The sequence below is a fragment of the Zophobas morio genome, unplaced genomic scaffold (assembly GCF_036711695.1).
Source record: "Zophobas morio isolate AGI-343-1 ecotype UQ-CSIRO unplaced genomic scaffold, CSIRO_AGI_Zmor_V1 ptg000044l, whole genome shotgun sequence".
NCBI lineage: Eukaryota > Metazoa > Arthropoda > Insecta > Coleoptera > Tenebrionidae > Zophobas > Zophobas morio.
Genome location: NW_026972149.1, coordinates 3,130,536 through 3,157,547, shown reverse-complemented (window position 1 = coordinate 3,157,547; position 27,012 = coordinate 3,130,536). Strand labels below are relative to the sequence as shown.

The following is a 27,012-nucleotide window of genomic DNA, read 5'->3' as shown; positions in this document are numbered from 1 at the left end:
CTCAAAAAATTGCCGGTGTATTTAACACAAAAACGTAACTTTTTCAATTTTTGAAAAAAGTAATCAAAACAAGTTTTACCATTTAATTAAATTAATTAATTAAGTTAATTTTAATAAAATATGACTGTAATTATATAACTTTGGCTTACCGAAAAAATAATTCCATTTAATTGTTTCACCATGTATATAGTCATGTTAACTTTAAAATTAAGTGCAGTGTTCCGGTGCGTTTTTTTTTATTAAAGTTGCTGCTAGTTGCGTGTAGCTTAAGCATTCCTTTTTAGTGAATGAAAGCAAAAGTCTTAGGCATCAAGAACACTCCTCCCACATCTGTAATCAACCAATAAATGTAAAGAACCGAACAGGAATGAATGAAATTATCCGTAACTAATATAAATGAACTACCTTTAAGAAAACTATCACTAATTAAGATTTCTAATTCGCGAATTGCTCCCTACACGCTGAATAAATCGGATTGATTGGCCGATAAGATAGTCAACCTGCTATTATCCTGCGTTTAATGACAATATTAACGAAAGCCCGCCTTTCGCTGGTAGTGTCTTAATCCTTAAGCCCATCCTTTCCCCCAACAAACTATAAAGGATATTTGGTAGAACAAACCAAAGTTTGGCTGTCAAAGTGGAAGGGAGATCAGAAACAGAGCAGTAGGCACGGGACTATACACGTGTAAACATTATTCAGATAACACCTGTAGTGGACGTTTTCAGGACGAATTCGGGTATCGTAAAAGTGAAGTGTAGTGATTTGAATGATACGTGATTACAGGGATTTAGTATGATGAAAATGCTATTCAAAGGAAACAGTAGTCGACTGGAATTGTTGATAGAAAAAATTCAGTCGACGAAGGAAAACGGAGAATTCAAAGTCCCAGGTATTTTTTAAATAAATCACAAAAAAAACAGTTCAGTACAACGAATTTTGGCACTGAATTTTAACTATTCCATCCATAAATTTAAATGATTACGACAAACAAATTGATAAAAAGACGCACAAAATATACCTGGATAATCCCGTAGACCTGGTCATTATATAACGTTTAAGGAGTTTAATTTATTTTTTTTTACTAAACTACCCGTCATTAGGTTTTCAAGTTGCGAGACAACACTTAAGTCCGTATTACATAATTGTAGGGGAGACTAGAGCAAACTGGATAACTATGCGGCTATCGCGTTTTCATATAGCATAGACATTCGTAAACAACATATGCATAATTATAATTACAATTAATTAAGTATTCATAATTGTGATAGTATTAATCTCTATTTTTTTATAATATTTATTCGGTATTCTTTATAGTAATGGGACATTTTTTTTACTATATCGCTATAAAGCCTATAAATTCTTATATAGAGAATATATTTTTCTGGTTTAGATATACTTCCAAAGTAGTAATACATAATAAATTACATATTTTGTTGTACACAAGTTACTTCTATGTCAGATTTAGTTCTTTGCTAATATATGAGATCTGTCGTAAAAGCTTTCTACAGCTTTAATAAAATAAGAATGGAAATTCTGTTGTAGTAAGCAGCTCTTTTATTTTGTTACATATAACCTTCATAGCTCTAGTAATGTGTTAGTGATAAATTATTAACTCGAAAAAGTCTGCAAAACTTATCAAGACAAGACTCAGATCCTTGAATATAACATCTAAATTTAACATTTGCGTACTTGCTCTGTCACACAGGCACAAATATCAATCCATCTCAATTTAAGAACGTATTATCAAGTGATATTTTACTCTATTATCCACATGGAAATGGAGAGATTCAAGCTGCCCTTTCAGAAATAACAACCTTAAGGAAATGTGGAGTCATTTATCTACATTACTTATATGTGGCGCCATCCTAATAGGAAATATCAGTTATTTGTCAAACGGGGTTTCCCCTTGTTTTATGTATGCAGCCATTAAATTACTATTTATATTATCCTACAACACGGAGCAAATATCGAAATTAAAACAAATTGTCATTATTCCCACTTGAAAAGAAAATTGTATATCTCGCAGACACTCTAATTGAGAGATTTCCCACGGTTCGTGAGTTGTAGGTGTCGGAATCTCCCATTTTTTGAACGTTTCCTCAATTTAATAATTTCCTAATTCTGTGACACGGACTCCTACACCTTCTGCAGCTTTTTGATTCGACGTGATTTTGTACTTCCCGAGCAGTATCACAAACATTATAAAAAAATAATTGTGACGAAGATTTATTTGGATTTTGTAGTTAGTAGAATCCGAAAATACAGGTTTTCCATTTCCGTGCTCCTTATAAACAATAATACCAAACCGATTATTTTCAAAATCATAGTCACATTATATGTCGCCCGAGAAAGATGACCTTGGCCACAAAAAGACACTATAGTTTAAAAAGTTTGTTGCCTTTAATGGACGTTCTTAATATATATTATTATTCTTATGCTTGTGTGCCAAGGGAGTTGCGTGTAAATAACTTACGATTTTTTTGCAGTAGCTGAAGATGAAACTGCCGCCAGTTCTGCATCCGGTGATGGTTCTGGATGTGGCGAAACCGTACAGGGTTTTGATGATCTTGTCCAAGGGTCGGAAGAACGAGTGCATCAGGGAGATCAAGATAAAGACACTAAACCGGGCCCATACAAATGCACGGTATGTGGAGAAAATTATTTGAAGGAAAAACAGCTCAGGGAGCACGAGCAGGTACGTTGTTCGTGCGCAATTTATTTTCCAGCGAATAACGTGTCCACATTTATAACAATTATTAATATTTGGCATATTTTATTCGCATGAGTGTATGTTACATAAACAGCGCCATAAGAAGTCAGCATCTGGTTTTGCTTTGATCTCGCCGACAAAGTTTTAAGGCGACAAAGCGCTGTAACGTATTTTATTAGAGTTAAATTTTTGATATGATCTACGTTCCTGAAGATAACAATGTCAGAAGGCGGCATATATTAAGCCTTTACCTCGTATCTATATAGGCGACGGTTACCGGAAAATTTCAGGCTAACCCGGTATGCAGTAGCACTAAAATACACAAAACTGTCAGATAAATATTAATTAAGTCGGTCAAACCTTTTGGCATACGCGCATACTAATGTACACTACTTGTACAAAGTGTGGAACCAATTAATATAAAAGATACACAAATGACAACCACAAAATTTTCTTTGTGATTTAATCAAATTTTCCAAAATTTTATTATCGCGTCACTTTTCGAGATTCAGTTACCATGGACAAATCGAATGTACTTCTTGCGGATGCTTTTCTAAGTGTGTTTAAATACAAATTGCTTAAAACTACGAGATACATGCGCTACGCGCACAACAGGTTGTCAATAATTTTTTAAACATGTGTATTTCTTTTTATGTGTGGTATAATTGAGTCTTGATTTCGAAAAAGATGAACAGAATTTTTACTGAAATTGACAGCGCTTGATAAATGTGTATAATTAACCAAATTAGCTTATTTACGGTAACACAGACATGTTTCTAGTGGTTTTTTATATAATTTTACTTGTTTATTGTTTTTTAACCTTATAATTTTTGTGCTCCCAACGTTACCAATTTTTTTACAGTTCCTGAATATATATTTTTTATGGTCTACTCTTTTTTCTTTAGCTTTTGAAGAGTTCTTGATTATCCTTTAACAAAATTGCTCGAAGGTTATTTCGACAGAATTTCCTTTAAATCCACTTTAAAAACGAAACAAAAGAGGTACCCGAGATTTTTTCAAAATGCTTCAAAAACCAGACACAAGATGTCCCTGGAGTTTTTTCAAACGAGTTCAAAAATAAAACCCAAACTCTTCAGGAAATTTCTTCAGATTACTTCAAAACCAAAACCGACAGGGGGTCCCCAAGATTCTTTCAAACTACTTCAAAAACCAGACATGAGTGGTCCCCAAGATTCTCTCAAATAAATTCTAAAAAACTCGCAGGGGGGATCACCAATATTTTTTTCAAACTACTTCAAAAACAAAACAAAAAGAGTCCCCGAGATGCTTTACTACTTCAAAAATAAAACCCAAATGGTCCCCGAGTTCTTCCAAATTACTTCAAAAACAGAAAAAAAGACGTCCCCGAGATTTTTTCAAACTACTTCAAAAAGGAGACACAAAAGATTCCCGAGACTCTTTCAAACTGCTTCAAAAGAACAAAAGGGGTCCTCGAGATCCTTTCAAACTACATACTTCAAAAACGAAAAAAAGGTGTCCCCGAGATTCTTTCAAATTGCTACAAAAACCAGGCACAAGGAGTCCTCTAGATTCTCTCTACTTCAAAATCAAACCAAAAGTGGTCCCTGAGCTTCTTTCAAACTACTTCAAAAACAAAACACAAGGGCATTCTTTCAAATTTCTTCAAAAACAAGACACACATGGTCCTCGAGTTTCTTTAGATTTGCTTCAAAACCAATACACAAATTTTCAACAAAGAAGAATAATCTAGTGCACCTTGTATGTGGGAATTTATGACCGATCGCCAGCGGTATTGCAGTCGTGGCTTACAACTTCGGGAATTTCCAATAAGAATGACTACTTTTTCTAGGTTTTCCTCAGTTATACGAGTTCTCCGAGAAGTTAAAATTGCTTTAAAAATTAAAAATGACTGTTCAACAATTCACAATTTTCGTGAACTGCCAGTGAGAATGAGAGTACACAGTCGGCCAGCCAAATTTATCGCCTGACGTCGCGTCGTCCTATTTAATATTTGTCTGATTGATTCCCCATTACTTCGGCTATGCCTAACTCTGTTTATGACACATAAACACAACTCGCTGCGCGCCCTGTGTACTTACAGTCCGGAGTCCATTTTATGCTATATTTACATTAATATATTTAAGGATAAAATTCAGCGTAATCATTGTATTAAGGCGTGGTGTTTGTTTTAGGTTTCTAATATTACAACAGTAAGTTGTTTGTGTGTATGTTTAAAGAATATGCGACACCGCCGTATCTGTCTTAGTCATAGTGGTGTGACGCATCTCGTATCTCTTGCATGATCCTTCATTTAATTTTTTATCTTCGTAGACTAGTTTTCCTGTTTTGATTGCAGTAGTATAATATTTTTGCAAAAATTGCAACAATGTGTTTGTAAGTGTCCATGAAAATGTACAAAACAAATCGCTACAGTACTGCGTTAATAAAAATTTTAATGCATAACAAAGTATATGCGCATTTACATATACTGAAAGAAGATAATTTCGTCTCTCTCAATGCAATGAAATTTTTGTTCAACCCCCAAATTCTATTACGCTAGACAATAAATATGATTATGAAGAGTACTAAAGACAAACGGCAATAACACTTCGCCACTAAACGTTACGGCACCGTAACACAATATGTAATTATTTTCTTGGCGTTAGTTTTTTTATGCAAATTATAAGACCAACCACATTCGTAATAATATGACCAGTACATTACGATTTCTTATTCCGGTTTTGACTTAGTTTTATTACAGTGAAAAACTTAGGTGACAAAATAATTGCGTCCCATAAAACCAAACAACATTTGTAAATCACCAAACAACGTGTGAAACGATGTTGATTAAAGGTATCAGACCCGGTTAGTTGAGTTCTGTTACGATATTATGGCCACGCGACAGACGCCATAACCGTTTGTAATGTCAGAGGTTGCACCGTAACCCATCATGTGACATGTCACATTGAAAATGTTTCTACTGGTTGTGGCATACGGCAAATACACCATGGTGAAGTAATTTATTCAATTGGACAAGTTTTGCACATTTCACGACTACCTGTCCTAAATAACACCTTTTCTTTTTTTGGTCTCGTGTAAATGGCGCCGTCGCGTTAAGGCGCGCTCACAAATTGCGTGTGAATGTGCCCTAACGCCCTGAACATTGTTTTTTGTTATAGAGTCACACAGATCACCTGCAATTCACGTGTGCTTATTGCCCTCGACTTTTCAAGCATAAGCGTTCAAGAGATCGACATACAAAACTCCACACTGGAGATAAAAAGTACAAGTGTCAGCAGTGCGATTCTGCTTTTTCACGAAGGTATGGCAATTTATAATACTCCTATTAGAATAGCGCAAAGGGTGAGTTAATGAAAGAAAAATGTTTTGCTGAATACGGAAGCTATAGAACGAGTTGACATTTTGTCAGTGGTACTATTAAGGAAAACATTCATCTCGTAAAGAACACATTCTTGTAGCGTGTAATAAACTCGATGTTACCGTGTGAAACAAAATTTACTACATACGAAGGCAGGTATTTAACTGTGCAGTATGTTAATTTGGATCAATTATTCCAACAAAAACATAATTTGTGCAATAAGTAGTAATGTATGCGATATGTGAATTATCAATTATATGTGATTAATGCACGATTTATTGAAAGAGGAATTTAACCAGCACTATTAATGGTTTACCATTATCCAGTTTTCTTTTCTTAAAACTTTTATTCATTTTTCAGTGATCATCTTAAAATTCATATGAAAACACACGATAGTCGTAAACCATACAAATGTGGTACATGCAATAGGGGTTATAACACCGCTGCAGCTCTGTCATCCCACCAACAAAGTCATTTGAAGCAAGAATCTAGATCCGGAAGCCGCACAAGTGGAGGAAGCACCCCTAGTCCGGGACTTTTCCGGTGTACTCATTGCACTGAAACTTTCGGAAAAGCGGATCTGTTGCAGGTAGGGTTTTTTAAACCACTTAGCTGAATCTTGGGAAAGAAACAAATACACACCAGACGTATACATTATTACTAAACCACAGTCACACTATCCTATTTTCTACGCAAACCCGTTTTACGTGACGTCAATACGCCGGGCCACCAAATATCACTAACTTTATATTACCCAAAATTAATTTCACTGCAAGTTTGATCGTTTGACTAATACTCGTAAACTTAGAGTGTTAAGTCCGTTTTATAGAGTTCGAAAATATATACTTAAACGTCAAGTCGAAATAATTTATCGTTCGCGTATAGTTAACGATAAAGGATACCGCTTCAAGTGCGTTATGCGCAAGTATAAAAACAAACAAATTTTACGATAAAATATGTATAATGAGTATAAGAGTCAATAATAGAACGTCTTCCGGATTCGAATCTTGTCAAATTTGAAAGGGGTTTCTTCGCCCTTTTCTTTCCAGAACTTCCCGTCCTGAAGATACCCCTCACGAAAGTAGGTGAAATGTCGAAAACCTTTTCAAATTTGATGAGGCCCAAACGCGGAGAACGACTTTCTAACTTGGGTATTGACATCCGCTCACTTTAGTTAGGGTGTTGCGAACTCTAGAATTGTGTTAATTTCATAACGAGTTGTACATTGTTGTTACGTTGTTACAAAGACGACAAGGTTGTGCAGCTTTCCCTACTCCAGACTGGAATTACAGTCTTCGGACAAAATTAATAAAAAATGTCTATATTTTTACATTGTAATTCAAGTCAGTCGGGTTCCCACTTTACATGTGAACGCATTCCGCCATTTCAAAACACAACGTAGGTCTCCATTTTGTTAACGATTGTTAGTGTGATGTAGCTCCGTTGTGTTGTCAGATTTCTTTATTTTCTAAATTTGTTTCTAGAATCACATGGCGATGGTCCACAGCGACACCGATTCTTCGTTGAGTCAAACTCCGGAACCGCTGTCCGAGTATCAAAACCAAATAGACGACTTGAAAATAGTTTGTATGTACTGTTCTAAAGAGTTTCCAAGTCTGGATTTAATGTACCAACACACGAACATTGCTCACCGCGATGTCCCCAATGGTGTTTCCACTTCAGTTTCTGCCTCCTCTCCCGTAGTCGTTCAGAGCTCACCAAAACACGAGATTTGTCAAAATGGAACACCAACTTACGCCTGTGATAAATGCACAATGCAGTTAGACTCTTTACAAAACTTGAAAAACCATATAAATAACGTTCATTGGCGTCCCACGTTATCACCAAACCCTATCAAAGACTACGGAAACTTCATGGCGGTGGAAAAAAGCTATTCGCCGTTTCAAACCCAGCCGACGGATTTGAGTCGGAAGAAGAAGAACGAAGACAGTATCGATAAGATGATCAAAAAGAAGAAGCAAGACCATCAGCATTCACCGACGACTATAAGTCCGTATGATTCCAACGACAAGCCATGTATTTGTTCGTGTTGCTACGCGCAGTTGCCAAATTTCAAGAGTTTTCTTCACCATATGGAATCTCACGTGATCTCGTCAAACAATTCTTTACTAGGATTTTGCCCGGTTTGTGGCGAACCTGGACGTGACCCAGTTTCTTTTACTAACCACATCTTCAGCCACGCTATTGCTCAAGTACCTGGTCGTTGTTGTTACACTTGTAAAAAGTCGTTCGAACGGTTAGAAGAACTACAAAAACATCTGCTGGATGTACACGTAGTTTCAGTTTTCAAGTGCTCGATATGTAACGACATATTTGATACCAAAATTTCGATGCAGTTGCATCTGTCAAATAAGCATAGTGACGAATGTAAACATTTTAAATGTTATTTGTGCACTAATCAGGTGTTCCATGATAGACTGTCTGCGGAACTGCATATATCGATGAAACATTATCAACAGTTCACACCGTGTGTTGGCACAAATCAGTCGCTTCTACGGTCGCAGTACCAAACAGAACTGGATGCGAGGTTCAGAGAATATAACTTGATTTTCCAGTGCACTTTCTGCCATAAGACTTTCAAAGACCAGTACTCACAGTACGTTCATATTTTAAAGGAGCACAATGAAGCTAAAGAGGTAATTTTTTTGATAAGTTTGAATTTGGCGCCTTTGAAAAGCCGGGCGCTAAAATCAAATTTACAACTTGCGTTTGCGCACTAGTAAACCGCGCAGTGCTTGCGCGTGAATAATTACTGATCGTGTTCATTTTTCATTTGTTACAGAGTGAAAAATTTATTTTGGATTCGACATTGAATCAAAATCCGTCCAGATCTCCCAATTTCATGTTTCCAAAGATCGTAACTCCGGATCATGTGGGTATGGACACGACCAGCATGGAGACGATGTACACTTGTGATATATGTAACCGTAATGACTTGACGTCAGAGGCAGATTTGATAAGTCACAAGAAGGTCCACCACAGCAAGAACAAAATCGGTCCTGTTAGCCTACAATGCGCGTATTGTAATGAGTATTGTAAATCAAGGAGCGACTTGGAAAACCACATGAAAACTCATCAAGTGAGTTGCGGGAAAGGAAAGCACAAGTGTAACATCTGCGACGAGATTTATTCATCGACTTTGACGTTGGCAGACCACAAACTCACACACTGTAAAATAGTTGAAGGGAATAGTTGTGTTCAATGTAAATCCGTTTTGAGTGACGAACAATCATTTTACAATCATCAGCTGCAACACAGTAATAGTCCAGCAAAACCAAATTCGCAAATATCTTTGCCAGCGAATTGCATTATCTGTTGCCAAACTTTACAGACTGATGTGGAAATAAAGTTACACGCGAAATTTCATTTGAAACATTTAACACAAAAAGAATGTTTGTGTGGAGTGTGCAACAAAGTTTTCGATAGTCAAAGCGGTCAGGTCGTGAATAATTTCGAAAAGACGCCCGACAACATCAGCATTTTTTTGTGTAAAGACTGTAATACGAAAAATAATGGAAGCATTTCGGATTGCGATGTTAAAAAAGTGTCGACCCCGGGAAAACAGTTCGCTTGTATCCAGTGTCCACAAACATTTGACAGTGAAAGTGAGGTTCAAAGTCATGCAGCGATGCACATGTTAAACGAAGGAACTAACTTAGAGTGTAAACTGTGCAAGCAAGTTTTCTCATCTCCACTCAAACTTCAGACGCATTTAATCGAGCACAATTTTTATGGAATGAATCAATATAGTTGTTACGTGTGTTCTTCGGTTTTTACTGCCGCAAGCGGACTGCAGAACCATATTATAGGCCATGGCTTGGACAGCAGACCTTATGAATGTTCGCAATGCCAAATGAAATTTTTCTTTAGAGCTGAGTTAGATAATCACCGATTTGTTCATTTACTCCAGACACCGACGAGTCAAAAATCCTATTCAACCCCCAACGGTGTCGAAATCTTGTACGATAGTAAATCCAGTCCGCACTACAAAATTTGCAAATATTGTTCAAATTCGTACTTGGATAACTCATTTTTCTTAGAACATTTAAATCAGTGTCCCTTCAAGATAAGTCCAAAGCGAGAAAATTTTGATACAACTACAAATGATGTAGACAATAATATAAAGCAAGAGGTTACAGAAATCACGTCGGATGGCGTTATTGAAAAAGATGAGCAATAATATGTCATGGTAGATTGAGTACATATTGTTAGAGCAATGATAATAAGACTTTTATACGTATTTTAATTTATTATATGGGTTTAGAGAGTAGGATGGAATTGTGATAATTTTTTAGTTGTAGTAAGGTGAATGGTATTTATATCCAGTTTGCACGCAGTTATATATTTACAAAAATACACATTAAAATGGGTCCACAGACTAGATATAGCATTTATTTCAGTATGTATCAGGGGTGTATTTTTTCTGTACGTATTTCTTATTTTTTGCAAACTGTATGTATTTGTACACTTGTTACCACCAAAGAAGTACAAACATTTAAGAAATTCACTGATGATTTTTACAATTTGACCAAAGACGCGCCAAAATTTAAAATTAGCAACCCCGTTATTCGTTCAAAAATTAAACATAATGAAAAGTGTGAGTACTTTTTGTATAAATGTAAGCATGTAAGAATTGTATTATGCTTAGTTCCTCTAATTTTGAAAACTGAGGTAGTTTTTGGCGCCAATTCAACCATTTTTAAAGCCATACAACTCAATAGCACCGTCCATTAGAATTATTTTGTTGATTTGATGATTGCTACACTTACTTGTTTATTAACTAGTTACAGTGTTATTACTTATATATGAAAAATGTATAGTAAATACTATTCAGTTTGTGGTATAAGGAATTCCCTATTGTTTCTGTTAAGTTTTATTTATAATTCAATAAAAATCATTAAAACAAGAGTCTGTTTTATTTGATCATAGTTAAAAAATATAACCAATAAGTTTTACACTCCTAGAAGCATATTTTTAGTTAATTTATTTTTCCTTTGCTTGGGAATCGGAACCACATCATCGTTACTATTTCCATCAATTCCGTTTTTATTACACACTTCATTATTATTACTAGCATCAAGGTCGTCGGTAGATCCTGTTATATATAAAGACACGCGTCCAGTGTATGTGTCGGAATCATTTAGTTCATCTCTGGACCCAGCTATGTAAAGTGATTTCTTTTCATGATATAAATACGGCTCCTCATCTTCGTCTGTCTGTACTTCATCGTTCATTACATTTTCTTCATGCGTGTTGTTTGTATTTTCAACAACTATCATATTATCTGTAATGTCTTTAATAACCAGCTCTGCGCTATCGTCTTCAGAAACCAGAGATTTTTTATCTTCATCGTCTGCTTCGTTTTTCGCATCACTACTATTGTTCGCTAACTTAGTACTATCACTTTCACTAGGACAAGACACTACTAAATCTGGAATATTGCTATTTGACTCAATTTCTTGATTCTCTTTGGTAATTACATTATTGTTGGTATCGTCTTTAAGCGTGCCCATATTTTTATTGAAGTCCACAAATTTTTCGACCATGGATTCTCTCTTCGCTTCTGGTTCGTTTTCTTCCCTTGTGATTGTGTTATACAACGAACCCGAATAATCAGTCTCTACTGAAGTTAAACTCCAATGGGAACCACCAGCTGAAACTTCTAATTTGTCGTCGTTTATCTAAAACAAACAATGAAACGGTGAACAAAATAACGCCAATTGTTCTTACATGTTGACTAGACATCGACTTATTAGGAGGTGGGAGTGGTGCCCTTTTCTTCATTCGCCGTCTGATTATCATGGATCTTGTTTCATCAGTTTCCTCTTCTTCGAACGGATTGGAACCTGTGTTTGTGCGATAATCACTTCTTGACACTCTTTCATGGAATCTAGAGCGTGGAAGTGCTTCGGTTATGCGTTGACTAGGAGCAGGATACGATACAGGAAGCCGCTGAAGAGTTTCTAGGAAAAAAACGATATACTCGTGAAGGTAAGACATTTTCGTTCACTTACCAGTTTTTTGACGTAACGTCACCTCTCCCTCATCTTTCTTCTTTATTCGAAAGGACTGCCTCCTAAGAGATAAAAGTAATTAGTTATTTATAATAATGACGCGACAGTGCAATGTTTTAGTATCAATTGTATTGTATTCCAATTGAGGTGGATACACTTCCGGCGAGTTAGTCATTCCACAGGCGTGGGTACTACCTAAATGTATATCAATTTTCAATTTCGCTCATTACATCAACGTAAATATTGTGAAGGCTGTATCAATTTAGCATTCAATTGTTGTGTGTAATTGCGTTAAGTAGTTTTAATTTCTTAACTGTCGTTCTTATTATATTATTGTTACCTTCTTTCAATATTACGTTTTTCGTTGTAACTCAATTAAAGAGTCGCAAATTGCACTTGGTTTATTGAGGACGATTTTTTATTAAAAGTAATTGAAGATATTATCGTATGTTTTATGGGTTGTCAATTAAGATAATGTGGCTCCGATACTTCGATACAAATTACTTAAAAATATGAAAAAAATTACGTCATAGACAAAATATTGTAGCACATGTGTGCGCTGGTGTAACATTTCAAGCAAAAAACCAAAGTTGTTTACTGACTAAGAATAATATAAATATGGACCACTGTTTTTATTCGCGTTAAAACAGAGCCTGTCAAAATGATTAGGTCTAGAGACAGGTTGTACAAAATTTATTCCACTATACAAACAGTTTGAGTTTATTAATCAGGTGAAATTCTAAATAATGTATAACAAAAATACATTTCATGACTGACGTGTTAAAAAAATATGGTTTGGGTTAAACCAACAGTTTTTGAATATAATTGACTATAAATTTTGTACAAAACCAGTGATTCATGATGCACTAATAAAAACAGTGCAATTCACATACATAACAAACTACATAATCAGTTGTTGCGTCATGAGTAGTATTAATATCTTTTTTAAGAGTGATGAAATCATAATGTTCGAACACAAAGATTTGTTAGTATTAATGGGCTAATAGAAGTGCGGTTTGCTTCAACGCGTCTTTAACCTATAGATCAATAAAATAAATTTGTTATCATTTTCTCCTGCCTTTCTATGTAATCATTTAATCAGTCCGTGCTGAAACTTATAAATAAATATTTATTATCAATTATAACATAAATAGTTGTATCGAAAGCATCGTCACTGTTTGATACACGTAATAATTGTAGGTTTATATTTGTTACAATAAGGATAAACATTGATCATAAAATGATTCATAAATATGCATGTTATTTTCGGCTACGAAGAAAAAGGTATCGTTGTGGGCCACACACCTACTTCAAAATTATCAAATATAGATATGGCAGTGACATAAAATTTTGTAGGAAATAAAGATATCACTCTACACTTAACAAATGTCTAATTCGTGCACACTTTATTTTCGCACTACAAAATATCACCAAAATATGTCCTGAACTCGTTAACCGAAAATATCAATTTTGATAATGATCCTAACTTCTGATTTTTGACAATATTTTATACATCTGGGAGGCATGATTGTTTGATCTTTACTTAGACTTTTAAAATTACAATTGTTATTCATAGACAAAAGTCCATTTGATGCGTTTTACTGTTTCAATTTCGTGGTGTCAGCACCTGATCCATTTTCAAACTGGAAGTAAAACCAAAATACCTCATTTACCACAAACTACATTACTGCCAATTTTATTGCAGGATGAGTATTAAATCCAGCTTTTCAGGTTATTTTATGAGAATTTTAACCTTTTTACTACTCATTAAAGATAATTGTTAACAATTTAAACCTAAATGACAACGTGGAACTTTATGTTGTCTTAAAATGAATATAAACACCACCCCTTTTATTTTATTTGTTTGACAGATAATTGGAAGTTTTGTCAGACAGGTTTCTAGTTTAATTAATTGTAATTAAGTCATGGAACATTTTGAGTACCTACCTACATGCATCTTGGTTAATAATAGCGTCTTATCATTATCAATTATTAATCTTAAGTGATGTTTTCACGCAGCTAATATTTGCTTTATAGGAAAACACTTAAAAAATAGCGATAATGTCAGTTCGAACTAATACCAGGGTCCAATTTAGTGTGGAAAAGATAAATACATAGAATATAAAGTTTAAAGGGAGTGTCACTTAAAACCCCGGTGTAAGAAAAAATTAAAAGAACACTTATAGTGAGGGTGGGTAAATAATGAATTGTAAATACCGTCACTACTTATCGTAAAGCAAATATTACGTGAAATTACATTACTCATAAATACTGAAAATGTGAGGTGTACATACTACCGTGGAAAGAATTTTGTGACCTAATAAACATTCGCGAAATTTTTAGGCGCCATGATCATTAATTTCTTTTTAATTAAAATACCTATACAGTGAACGATAGTATTATCATAAATAATATCTAACACACACTATAGTCTAAATTAATTTAAGATAACAATGTTGGTTTATATATTGTATAAAAATATTCCAACGCTTAATGGAAACACATTAAAAAATATGTAGATTTTCCCTAATGAGCGACATTATCTACTGTAAATATTAAATATGTAATTTTAAAAATGCGCACACTTACAGGCTTCTCTTCAATTCCTTAAACGAATGTCGAATTGTCAACTTTGGTTTTTGTTTTAGATCCTCGGAGAAAGGATTTAAATACTCAGGATAGTTGTCACTCATTTTTTTTTCGGAACAAACACAACACAGCTTATTTTCACCGTTCATACGTAAGGAAGAGTGATGTGAAATTGTGCTATCCCCACTATTCTACGGTATATTACAAGGTGACGTCACGGCGCGATGTGTTTCCATTATTTTATGTAAAACCACTCGCAACTTTTAACAATGCAGTAAAAGTGGATTAGTGTAGACACCGTTCAGGCCGCTTCTTTACTGTCCTGTCAAGACCATCTACTAAATCTGAATAGTTAACATACCAAATGTTCCATTTATACGTCACTGCAATTGTTCGTTCTATTTGTGTTGTTTAAGTTGACCTCGGAAAAAATAATCAATAGTAAGGTTGGCGTACAACCAGAAAATCAATTATTTCCAGCCGAATAATTCGTGCTAAATAATGACAAACGAAAAAGTTAAATGGGAATTCACCACTTTATAAAATAAGTTAAAAAAAAGTATATTAATGCGCTCCATTGTGTGAAATATTCAAAAACGTGACGTCATTTGGACTGCATACATTTATTTATTTACAATTTTTTTGGCTAAATATTTTATTATGTCGTTTCCTTGAGCAATATCAAGCAGTTTCCTTTAAGAATCTAAATTAACCACTCGTTTGGTTTCTTTTGTACGTTTATCATCTCTATAATACGTGGGGGCTTTATAATAATATTAGTAGTACCATACGAGTTGTTTCGTTTCTTTGTCATTTTTTTTATTTATTTTCTCTTGAATTAAATTTTTGTTTTTTACTGTTTTCTATAATACCTGCTTTCCTTTATTTCCGAAACGACTCTAAAATGTCAGTCTACGTTGTATTTTTCATTTTATTCATCTTTCTATGTTTTTTTACATTTACTTGTTCTTTACTATTGTTCTAAATAGCCGGTTATTTTCAAAAATAGCCTTAATATCTGGATATTTATCAAAATATTTTCCGGTACTTATGCAAAAGCAGTCTTAGCACGAAAGGTGATATGAATCGCGTTTTTTTTTTAATATAACCATATTTTTTTCTTAGTTCATATTTTCTAAAAATACCTATTTGATGAATATCGTAAATTATTTATTACTGTTAATTTTCAGTAGGTATCCAAATAAATCGATCAGACAGACGTAACGTTAAATCAATGTTTATTATTTCAAAACCGGAACTATAACATTTACACTTCAAACCGCACTTCTAACAATAACTAAATGCGATTATAAAGGTGTGTTTGTGAAGTTGTCGGCTATTTTCAAATAACGAATTGTATTTGACATTTGACAGGTTTCTAAAACCAATCTAATCAACATCAGGAACAATTCCTTAAACGATTATCAGGTACAAACATTGGGTTCCATTTGAAAAAATTCTTCATATGGTCACTGACTAGTGACTTTTCTACATTTGTATATACTAAGAACACAAGACAATAAAATTTTGTTATAAACAAAACTGGTGGTTTTAAATATTTTATTGGTTATTTGATCAAATGGGACGTAAATAAGTGCTGTGATAAGATATAAACCAGATTTTCATGTTTATCGCCATTTTTTTACGATAAATTTTGTTTATATTGCGCGAGCAACGACACGGTTAGAGGAAGTTCACTCTAAAGGAAACGACACATTTTATTGGATGTATCATCTCCAAAACTACCACACCGATTACTTTGAAATTGCATGTTGTGTATTTATCTTTAGCAAAAATTTAAAGACATTATGGTCTCAAAATATGTTTATGGATTATGTATTTATGTATTAAAAAAAAATGGAAACCAACAAATCTTACAATTTATTTCAGAATTCATGTAGATAATAGATTTCTTCAAAATTTTAACAAGTCATTTGTAGAGATTATAGAATGTAAATAAAATTGCTTAAATCATCTTCTCCAGGAATGAGTTACTGATATCGTCAACAATTTATCAAATGAATATTCGTTTAAAAATAAACCTTGCTTGTCTGTCTGAAAAAGCTTTCATTTTTGAAAATCGTCCAGCTAATTTTATCGATTGCCAGAATTTCGTAGACTCACTTAATTTCCCTGAGATTTTGGGAAAAAGTAATGTTATTTAAATTAGTGTTGTATCAGGCATATATTCATCCCCACCAAAAGTTGTTCACAAATATATCGATAGATGTAAATTAAACACCTTTTTATTGAAAATTGTGCATGGACTTTTTGTCATTTTTGGCATTTATGTAACAAATTCGTAGAATCATAAAACATAAAATCCTGTTAATTTCCCGGGAAAATCAAATTGCGTCGTCGTTTTCTTAAATGTTGATGCGTATTTGCCACAATAACAAAAACTCCAGTCTTAAATTAAGAAAGAATGTTGCTCGCTCATTTATTAGAAAATGTTATGCAAATTTAAAGAAAGATGACTAAATTCCGGCTTCGCACTTTGCGCAAAATTAAGCAATTGACTTAAACAATGTAATGAATGCAGTGCAATAAATTTTCATTAAATCCAACTAGGTTGCACTCAGCAACCATGCTTATCATTACACTCTCCGACTTGTAGTAATAAACAGGACAAAGCCAAATATGCGATAAATGCGCAAATATTTAATTAACCCGTTAAAACAAATAATCTTTTCAAAATAATGCGCATTTCTGTAGTTGCAATTTCCGCCACGATGGAGCGCCGCTGTTGTTGTTGTCGTGATGTAAACGTCAAATGTCAGTGCAAAAAGAAAAAATCGTTTTACATTGTTTATTTGAAAAAGTATGTGTTAATAACTGAGTGAAAATAGATTTCCACTGATACAATAATGTTAATAACGCGTTTTTGAAACCGAAAGTGTCGCAGTTTTATTTAAAGTCATGGCACCGCCCCCTGTTGTAACAGGGTTAAGCCCCAACGAGGGCCTTCCAGGGACACGAATTACAATAAGAGGCGAGAATTTCGGGTCTAAACCCACGGATCTCATCGGTAAAATCGTGCTCAGAACTGAACCTTTATTTAACCTTGTTGTTATCAGGGTTGACAATTTGTGGGTTTGATTGTCTCCTGTCGGCTGAATGGAAGTCTCCTAATAAAATTATCGCAATATCGGGACCCGTGAAAGGTAAAGGCGAAGTCATTGTAGCCACCAGATTGGGAGGAATTGGGACATGCAATGTGACATTTAAAGGTACAAGTTATCACAACTCCCATAAAAAGCACTTAATGACTGGTTTAAGGTTACCATGAGACTATTGGTCCAATGAAAGAAAGTGCGGTTTGGGTTGAAGAAACAACACCTTTGTTTGTCTGGGGGCGCCACTCCTTGTCACCCAGCAGCTACCAACAAGAAGACCCATTAGGTTTGTCTGTAGAAGGCAATGATAAAAAATTTCCAGAGGAAGACTTAATGTCTTATTTTCCTGAAAAGTCAGGAGATATTGCGGCCAATAACTTTTCAGCTGGATGGTTCCTTTTGGAAAACCACCATGCTACGTCCTTTAATGATCTACAGGCAGGGTAATGGTCACAGTTTACTAAAAACTAAGTGTAAAAGGAGCTTTCAGTTTACTTCATTTGAGGAGAAAGGTCGAAGGACAAAAGGAAGGACAATTGTCCTTTTTAAAAGCAAATATAGGGTCCGTTATGGATCAAGTCGATACTTTAGTGAATTTAAAAGAAAAGCTAGAGGGCGATGTGTCAAAGTTTGGGAGTGAACCTACGTTAAAATTAGAGAAATCTATCAAAGGTTTGTCCACGTACTTAAACTTACGTCTAACGACCAAAGATGGCGCGTTGACAGCAGAATAAGGGCTATGCATCAAATGATATGCACAAAATGTAGCAAAATTTTGTGATGTGATGAGATGTTTGAAATGTTTAAAAATGTGACCTTGGTTTGGAATTCCACCCACAGTCATTACCACAATAATACTGTATTGATATAAATTAGTATGATCATATAGTTACCCATATATCTAATACTACTACATTGTTAACTCTTCAGAAGTAACATAGAAACAGTGTTCACGGATAGAGAAAGACAGAAGATTTTGTTTTCTGTCTATAAGAGTACCGAAGGTCTGTGCGCACTATCGACTACAGATCAAGCAAGTACGAGTGTATGCGCAGTACTGTTTGGTACTACACAGAGACAGAGAGGTCTGATATATTGCTCTTCCGTTGCGTTTTCTGACTCTTTTGAAGCCAGTTAGCAGTATAGTAGTATTAGATATATGTCCTTACTGTATTTAAACAATTTTACGCTGTCTATATGTAGTTCGTTTACCGAACAGATGGAGTGACCACGTGCGCTTTATAAGTATGTCTTATATTCCTTATTTGTGAAATAATACACAGTATCGAACGATTGCAACACGAAAACCTAGAGAAAACTGAAAACAAGCACGACGACACGAAAACACAGTTAAGAGTGAAAGCTCCAGTTGACCTAAGCGGCAAGGACGCATATAATTTGTTGAGCTGTGTGAAAATGGTTGTGTCCAATGTTTTAAAATGTCTTGCACTTTTACAACTCCATCTGTTCGGTAAACGGAGTATAACGCATTAATTAGCCGTCTTAACTCAGGTTTTGGCTGTGGAAGGTTTGCCATACCTACTTTAGAATCATAGAAACGAAGAAGACATGTGAAAGTGGTATTTAACTGAAATTGTATATATTTTAGAATCTGAACGAGAAGGTCGTAAATTGTTCGACGACGTGTTAGCAAGGCGAGATCGGGCAGAGAAAACGCGCAACGCTTTAAATGTATTGGCCAGGTTTAGGTTCTTATTCTGTTTGCCGTGTGTGATCGACAGAAATATCAAAAAGGGTGAATATGACATTGTTATCAACGACTACATAAGAGTAAAAAATTTATTCAATAAAACTGATGTGCCTGTAAGTTAAAACCAACTACTCAGTTTCTTCATCATTAATAAACCGTTTTAAGATATTCAAGTCTGCACTTAATGAAGTCGAAAAACGAATAAAAGATCTTCAAAAGAAGCTGCATACAGATTTGCAAACCATGCCAATAACAGTAGAACAACAAAAACGCTTAATTAGATACTTAGTAAACTTAGACTGCCCATACGACCCAGCTTGGGACGCAATTAAAAGTCGTTCTGATTTTATTAACGAAAAAATTAAACAGATTTACAACTTCCATAATACGGTGGATAAGCCTGATACCAAATCAAAGTCGAATACGTCGAAGTACTCCAAATACAACCCTCCACCGGTAACGGACTTGAATACGGTTCCAGCAAATGTTAATTTTATAGATGAAATATGTATAAGCGTTTCAGAAACTTTTCCCGATTTGTGGAAAATAGGACAGGCGTATTTTTCAGGCGAGTTAAGAGTCAAAGTGGAAGCTGGTCGCCATGTTGAATTTAAAGTAATGTGATCGTTTAAGTCAACAAAATATTAAAGTTCGTTTTGTAGCATATAGTCATGACAATAATGGAATGCTTTTGCAAGTCAATACGATCTTCACTTATACCAAATACTCTAGATAAAAGTGATAAAAATACTTTTGGAACTTGGACAATACCCGAACTGGAAGAAGTTGCTCCATTTTTACCCGAAATCTTAAGATGTGTTAGATCCACGTACATCGCTTTAATTAAATTAGATTTGCCAAGTGAAGCCTTAGATATTATTTCGGCACTACTTTTAGATTTGAGAATACACTGTATGAGTACTTTATTTAAACAAGCGGCCGAGCAAATTAAGCAACTTGACGAAAATTGGAAGATTGATTTTAGTGGGGATCATATAGGAATTACAGAACTGGTGAGTTGTATTGTTGCTATTGGTGCTCGAGTGGTCATGTGATTGTTTCAGCCAATTAAATTCGAGTGTATCATCCAAGATGTCATCCAAATAGTCAAAGAGTCGGTTTTATCGACAGAACAGCGGGAAACTGCACTTTTAGCTAATCCAGCTGCGCATAAAGAATTAGATAAACAAATAGAAGCGGTGTTAATGTCGTTTCATAACGTTTTAAATAACTTATCATCGGATGAGGGAAGTGACGACGACGAAGATAATTCACCTGTTGTCTCACAATTAATCGGAACACCTGTTAATGGTTACAAATCAAATTATACGAATAGTAACACACCTGTGTGGGAGCATAGATTATTAATAACACTTTCTAATTGTCTATATACGAAAAACGTAGTTTTTACTAATATTATTAAGAAATTCAAGGAGAGCGGCTTTCCAATTCCAGAAGGGCCAGTACATAACGCTAAAAGCAAATTAGATATTTTAGAAAAATCAATATTAGAAAAATATTTGGAGCAAAAGAGTGATCCCTTAGTTGGAACAATTGAACCGTCGATGTATTTAGGCCGTTTTGATTGGGATCTCGACATCACACCAAATAACATAAGACCCTACGCTAAAGAATGTATAAACAATGTTATTCATGTTCATTCAGAAGTCAATAGCATTTCGTCTTCTTTACTAGAAAGTGTACTTCCTCAAGTGGTATTAACTATCGCTGAAGAACTGTATAGATTAATGTCTTGTGTTCAAAAATTTAGTAAAGGTGGAGCACAACAAGCTAGAGCTGATATTAGTGCTCTACAAATATTTTTTGACCACTACTCTACACATAAAGCTAGGTAGGTATTTAATTAATTTGTTAATTATCATAGATAATTGGTTGTTTGTAGAAGCTACTTCCAAGAAGCTTTGGATATAATTCCTCCTTTGGAAAATTCTGATTCGACGTAAGTAACGTCCTAAATTTTGTATAAATGATTATTTTTCTTTTGCAGTGTTGTTCAGGATATTCTGAGACAGTGCAAGGCCAGGATGAGAATACAACTACTTTGTTTAACATCTCAAGCCAACGGGCCAGTGACTAAAAGATCTCATTAACTCCTGACAAGCTTAGTGTAACTGTGATTCTATTGTTGCTCATTACTACTCTTTTATAAATCCAGTTTCCCTTTGTTTTGAGTAATGTACACTATGTATAAATTATAAAATATTTGTATATAAAGTAAGGATGCCTTGTAGATGAAGTAATAATCATTATTTTTTGTTTTAATTGATTCACGTTTTGTGATATTTTGTAATGAGTTAACTGTACAAAATATTTTTGTTACTGTCTTATTTGTTTTAATTAACTGTGGTTAATATATTTTCATTTATGTATTTTTAGAATGTACAATAATTTTGTGTAAAATATCAGATTAACTTATTAACGAGGGTTTTTTTAAATACCTTTGACAACTCGTGACGACTATTTTGGCGCGAAAAATGTTGCCATGCGCAGAAGTGCGACCACCATCGGTACAGAATTATCAGGAAAATTCAATTTCAAAAGTTGCACTGTAATGAACGGTATAAAATGCCAAAAAGACCGTACCCTGAAGATGACGATAATCAACCAATAAAGAAACAGCAAAATTCCAAAACCAAGTCACGAAACATCAGGTCTTCATCTTCAGGTAAACAATATTGAGGTTATGTTTGTTTACTTTTTAATTTTTAAACTTTTAGAAAGAACGTTGCAATTATTATACGAAGGGGCCGCAAAACTTGATTATTACCTTGAAACCAAAAAAGAGGTAAACAATAATTCGATTAAGAATCGTAATCAGTGATTTTTTTAGCAATCCAAAGTTGTATGTACAGGCTGTTCGAAACCTATGGCGGGCACAATTAGTTGTAATTATTGCGAACACGACGTTTGTTGCGATTGTAAAAATACGTGTTATAAATGTTGTAATGAATTTTGCTCCAAGTGCTCTTTTCTTACGTAAGTTTTATTTTTGTAGTTATAATTAAAATTTTGCTTGTAGGCAAGTTGTTATAGTTTCTTCAGTAGTGTGAACTGACGTTTTTTTACGAACAATATGTCGCTTGTGGCTTAATACGTTGACATGCCATGAAAGTGGGTTATTTTTTGTGTGTTTGTTTCAAATTTGCCGCTACAACACAATTTGCATACCCTATTTTGCTGTTACATGTTAAACTAGCACGGCATAACTAAAAACGAGTTGTTATATATGAAATAGTGTTGTTTTTTTATATAAAGTTTGAGTGATTGTAGGTCTTGTGGGTGACAATTCTAGTCTAAAAATATCAATAGTAAAAATTATATACGAAAAAGAGATAATGACAGGTTTGAATTACAAAATTGGGTGAATTGCATGTATCATAAAAACGCCAACACGCAACAATTAGTTTATTAAATAATTACTACCAAATGCTTTCCCTTTTTTTTTTTTTTGTTATTATTTGAGTACTACTTATATTTTTCTTTTTTAGGTATGACCAAAATGAGGCAGTTTGCTACACATGCTGCACGTATTGAAAATGATAGTGGATTGTAAATAGTCACATAATTTATAATTTATTTTCAAATCAACTGGAATATCAATGTGTATTTTATTTTGAAATATACGAAATTGTGTAAATAAAAATTGCCGTTTTTATTATATCTACGGTAAATGCGATATTTTTGTTAACCGAAAAAATAATCAACAGTTTTTTTGGTACTAACGATAAAGCCGTTAGTGTAATGATGGTTGCATATTTACTGATATTAAACTAATCGGGGTTAGAACACAGCACCTGACGATCTTTTTTCTATTATATTAACAATATTAATAAATCGAAATTTTTGAAATAATTTTGTTAGGTTAAAGATGTATGAAGCGCCACAATTTAAAAAAATACGAGTGTGCGGGTAATGCAAAATTTATTTCTCCTTTTAATAAAGATGACTTCATTACATTGTACCTAATTTTATATTCAAATTGTTTAAAGCATATACTAGGTAGCATAATTTGGCCATTATTCAACATAAATGAAATATTTTCTGCCAAAATAACGAGTGAACATGAAAAACAGGTTTATAATTTTAAGTGTTTGTGTCGAAAAAGAGTATGAAACAAGACATTCATCACGGTGTTTGCGCAATTTGAACGCATGTAAAATTTCAATTTTTAATTCTAATCAGAAGTCAGATTACATTTCTGCGAAGTACTACCATTTGAAATTGTGAAAGTTTAAATGACATTACTATTTATTATTATTGAGTAACAGCAGATGAAAAAATGCCGTTTCATGTTCTAAATTTCAATTATATACATATAAATTAGTAATTATATCCATAAGTATCGTTATTATAGTTTAATATTACTCAGAGCAATTTATTCATTTATCCTAACTTTTTTATCAAATTTAAATAGGTCAAAAAGTGAAAGTCGATTTTAAATGCTAATTATTAATAACGCAAAACAAATCGAAAAGCCGTATAACGAATTTATCTCTCGAGATGGTAACGAAGAACTAGTTTTTAACCAACATTTACTACAAATTATTGCAAAATTTGACGATTGATTGTGGTTTTCCGTTGCTAACTCATTGATGAAAAAACATGTTGTCTAGACTGGAGCTCGGAACCAGTTCAAGGTAACAAAAATGGGGCGCTCTAGTGAAATCATAGTTAGAACTAGTATCTAGCGAATGCTTCTTGACAAATTTTAACGCAACTAATTTACATTTCACTAAACATTTTAAATAATGTGATTACGATTTACTGCCACATTATCCAATAGAACAATCTACTCGAGTTACATAATTTGACTCCTCCTTTTGGACCACCCCACCACAGCCGACCGTATCTAAACTAGATTCGGAATAATCGAGCCTTATTTCATCCTCTAACTTTATTATAACCGCGATACAAAAACTTGATTGTTGCTGATACATAACATATACTTGTATTAATTATATTACCTGACTGTAATTTCAAGCGACAAAAAACCGTTTTAGGGTGCGTTTACACGATAAATATGCGCGTGTTACGTACTTATTTATTAAAGACCTACCACCTGTTGATTATTTAGTTTGGTAATACAATAAAAATCCCCATATATATTTACTAAAGGTGATGCAGTTTGACACGAATTAAATAACAGTTTGATCAACAATTGACGCAAGCACAATAAAAAGATTATATAAACTTAATATAATACTGCGAAAACGAAGAAAATTGCTTTCTTATTATGCGCTCAGACGTTCGTCTTCACTTTTCACTGGAATAAATACGAGCTCATGCAACTGCGTGAGAAGAAATTAAATTTTATGTTTTCCTGAAATTAAATTTTGCAACGCTCTCGCTATATTTTTAGGATAAATTGGTTAGTACACCTATATTATGTTGAAATAATAAAACAAATAGTAGTTCAGTTACTTACGTTAATTAGTTAAAGATGGTCATGTTTCGTCGGCGCCAATTTATATAATCTTATCATAAATAAATATTTTCATTTTTCATAAAATGTTTAGTTTGTTGTTATATTTCTCTGTTTGTATACCTCTACAATTTACCTGTTGATTGTGAAATTGTAAAATTTTCAAAATACGATTTTATTTTCATCTTGAAATTAATTTTTCTGTCATTTTGAAAATTTTGATGCAGTCTATGCTTTATTGTCACTTTGACGTTACAAATTTAAAACAGTTGTCACGTCGGATGCAGTGTCGACATTCCCCGTAGTGTCAAAAATGACAAGACTAAAAAATACAATGCTAGAGTACTTAAAGTGTGTTTTACACTTTATGACAGCGGAATGAGACATTGACATCCAAGATTTTCTGGTTCCAAGTATTTTGGTTTCTTGAATCTAACAAGGACCATATTTTCTCGACCCTGCTTTTTCTAGCATGCTGTCGAAATTCCTTGCTTTAGTCCTCGGATAATTGAACCCAAACTCACGTCTCCTTGGTTACCAGGAGAAAACTTTATCAGTTGACGGGTTGAGGTGCGAAGGAGACTGGCGTTGCTGCGACTATTCTTACGATCGTTGTGAACTTAGAGTGATGCCCTAAACGGATTCTGTGTTGCCTATCGACTTCTAAATCTCCTTAGTCTTCCTATTCCAAAATTTGAATTTCGCGCCCGTTAACATGAATTTAAATTTCTCTCCAAGAAATGGTCTAGAATCGGCACTACTTAATCATAAGAGATACTGTAGGGTTGTTAACCAGTCTCGTTCAGACGATGACATGACTTCTGTTTCTTCTTGTTGTGAAGTTTCGTACACCAATTCCTTTACTTGATAAACTTGGTATTGACCTGCTAACTGGTGCTCTCACTTTTCACTTAAGCATTGTCCGTTTTGTCGATGTCTCTTCCTCTTCGTCTATGTTCAATGAATCAATTAGAACTATAACTATTATCATATGAACAGAGATAAAGGTGTTTGACTGTAAATATATAAATACTTTTAGAAGAGACTTGCTCCATACTATATCGAAATAATCAAAGGAACCTTTTTTTTTAATGAAAGCTTCTAAAATCAGTTCGCCTTTGTGGCTCTCTTTTGTACTGAAATCCATATATGTTAGTTCAAATTCTTCAACAGGTTATTCGTTCGTAACAGAATATGATCTTTTTTGTATCTTATAGAATTCTTCTAGACTTTCTCTCTTCAACGTGAGTCCCGTGTTGCAGTTTGCTTAATCTACCTCTTCTGTTCTAAAAATAGAGTCCTTCCACCAAGGGTACTGACATTAGGTTCAGCAGGAATAAAACAAATGGGTAGTATTAAAAATATATGTATTTAAAATGGTTATATTCTTTTGAAATAAGTATTGGCACCCTAAAACTGACAGTTTGAATAATTTCCAGATGTTAAATTTTAAATTTAGCATTTTAGATAATTGGCAGTTATAACAAATGTCAATTTTGGACAAGTGCCCAGTAAAAGTAAAAGTTCGCCTCAATTTTCACAAATAGACACCGCACTGCACTACCAAGAAAATTTGCAATCGAGTCACATGATATTTGCAACACACGATCTCTTAATTCACGTCCGCGGATAACCCGTTTACAAATTTTCTTGACTACACGTATTTTCCGTAGAACGTTACATGAGAGTCCTATAATTATATACAGTAAGTCAAAATAAAGAAATAGATGTCACTATAAAAACCACTCTCACCATCGCATGACCTTCATTTCTCGGTGTCCGGTGTACCCGCCATAAATTTTTCTCTGCCAGTGTTTCGTTTGTAATTCGGTTTTTGGATACATGACGTAGTTTAAGTTGTTTCTTGAACGATTTATAAACTTGTGAAGTCTCTGACGACCGGAAACTGAGAGTTGTCCGACGGTGAGAGCATTACTTGATACGTGATCGGGGTTCTATTGTCAAAAATGTAAATTGTTCGTAAGTTGGGTTACACGTACTTATGAACTAATTTAAAACAGTTAAACTGGATTGTACTATGTAT

At 34.0% G+C, this 27,012-nt stretch overlaps 4 protein-coding genes across 6 annotated transcripts; 3 read left to right on the top strand and 1 right to left on the bottom strand.

The window, feature by feature from the left end:
* The first annotated feature begins 678 nt into the window (after positions 1-678).
* On the top strand, positions 679-10,938 carry L (Lobe). Of its 3 annotated transcripts, none has more exons than XM_064073162.1 (6): positions 679-892; positions 2,493-2,698; positions 5,875-6,017; positions 6,435-6,663; positions 7,559-8,731; positions 8,878-10,938. In XM_064073162.1, the coding sequence occupies exons 1-6, from the start codon at positions 796-798 to the stop codon at positions 10,273-10,275; spliced, it is 3,246 nt and encodes a 1,081-aa protein (XP_063929232.1). In that variant the 5' UTR covers positions 679-795; the 3' UTR covers positions 10,276-10,938. The 3 variants fall into 3 exon arrangements, with proteins under 3 accessions (XP_063929232.1, XP_063929233.1, XP_063929231.1); XM_064073163.1 differs by having other exon boundaries at positions 2,490-2,647; XM_064073161.1 differs by having other exon boundaries at positions 2,490-2,698.
* Positions 10,939-10,992: 54 nt separating this feature from the next.
* Positions 10,993-15,061, bottom strand: LOC135141761 (uncharacterized). Its single transcript, XM_064073166.1, has 4 exons — positions 14,699-15,061; positions 12,110-12,171; positions 11,826-12,058; positions 10,993-11,776 (listed from the first exon to the last, which is right to left on the bottom strand). Exons 1-4 carry the CDS (start codon positions 14,845-14,847, stop codon positions 11,048-11,050), a joined length of 1,173 nt encoding a protein of 390 aa, XP_063929236.1. The 5' UTR covers positions 14,848-15,061; the 3' UTR covers positions 10,993-11,047.
* A 2,319-nt stretch (positions 15,062-17,380) lies between these two features.
* On the top strand, positions 17,381-21,957 carry Sec5 (Secretory 5). The gene is made up of 10 exons (XM_064073164.1): positions 17,381-17,726; positions 17,776-17,928; positions 17,978-18,257; positions 18,305-18,486; positions 19,424-19,638; positions 19,691-20,140; positions 20,188-20,538; positions 20,590-21,377; positions 21,429-21,485; positions 21,534-21,957. The coding sequence occupies exons 1-10, from the start codon at positions 17,618-17,620 to the stop codon at positions 21,634-21,636; spliced, it is 2,688 nt and encodes an 895-aa protein (XP_063929234.1). The 5' UTR covers positions 17,381-17,617; the 3' UTR covers positions 21,637-21,957.
* A 61-nt stretch (positions 21,958-22,018) lies between these two features.
* On the top strand, positions 22,019-23,164 carry LOC135141762 (uncharacterized). The gene is made up of 4 exons (XM_064073167.1): positions 22,019-22,211; positions 22,264-22,331; positions 22,377-22,522; positions 23,035-23,164. Exons 1-4 carry the CDS (start codon positions 22,112-22,114, stop codon positions 23,078-23,080), a joined length of 360 nt encoding a protein of 119 aa, XP_063929237.1. The 5' UTR covers positions 22,019-22,111; the 3' UTR covers positions 23,081-23,164.
* The last annotated feature ends 3,848 nt before the right edge of the window (positions 23,165-27,012 follow it).

Coding starts and splice junctions, on each gene's coding strand:
- L (XM_064073161.1), top strand. CDS start 796: ATGATGAAAATGCTATTCAAAGGAAACAGTAGTCGACTGGAATTGTTG. Junction 6,018..6,434: donor GATTCTGCTTTTTCACGAAG/GTATGGCAATTT, acceptor TTCATTTTTCAG/TGATCATCTTAAAATTCATA. Junction 8,732..8,877: donor AGCACAATGAAGCTAAAGAG/GTAATTTTTTTG, acceptor CATTTGTTACAG/AGTGAAAAATTTATTTTGGA.
- LOC135141761 (XM_064073166.1), bottom strand. CDS start 14,847: ATGAACGGTGAAAATAAGCTGTGTTGTGTTTGTTCCGAAAAAAAAATG. Junction 12,172..14,698: donor AAGGAATTGAAGAGAAGCCT/GTAAGTGTGCGC, acceptor TTTATCTCTTAG/GAGGCAGTCCTTTCGAATAA. Junction 12,059..12,109: donor GACGTTACGTCAAAAAACTG/GTAAGTGAACGA, acceptor TTTTTTTCCTAG/AAACTCTTCAGCGGCTTCCT.
- Sec5 (XM_064073164.1), top strand. CDS start 17,618: ATGGCACCGCCCCCTGTTGTAACAGGGTTAAGCCCCAACGAGGGCCTT. Junction 18,258..18,304: donor TTTAATGATCTACAGGCAGG/GTAATGGTCACA, acceptor AGGAGCTTTCAG/TTTACTTCATTTGAGGAGAA. Junction 21,378..21,428: donor TACTCTACACATAAAGCTAG/GTAGGTATTTAA, acceptor GGTTGTTTGTAG/AAGCTACTTCCAAGAAGCTT.
- LOC135141762 (XM_064073167.1), top strand. CDS start 22,112: ATGCCAAAAAGACCGTACCCTGAAGATGACGATAATCAACCAATAAAG. Junction 22,212..22,263: donor CATCAGGTCTTCATCTTCAG/GTAAACAATATT, acceptor TTAAACTTTTAG/AAAGAACGTTGCAATTATTA. Junction 22,523..23,034: donor TCCAAGTGCTCTTTTCTTAC/GTAAGTTTTATT, acceptor TTTCTTTTTTAG/GTATGACCAAAATGAGGCAG.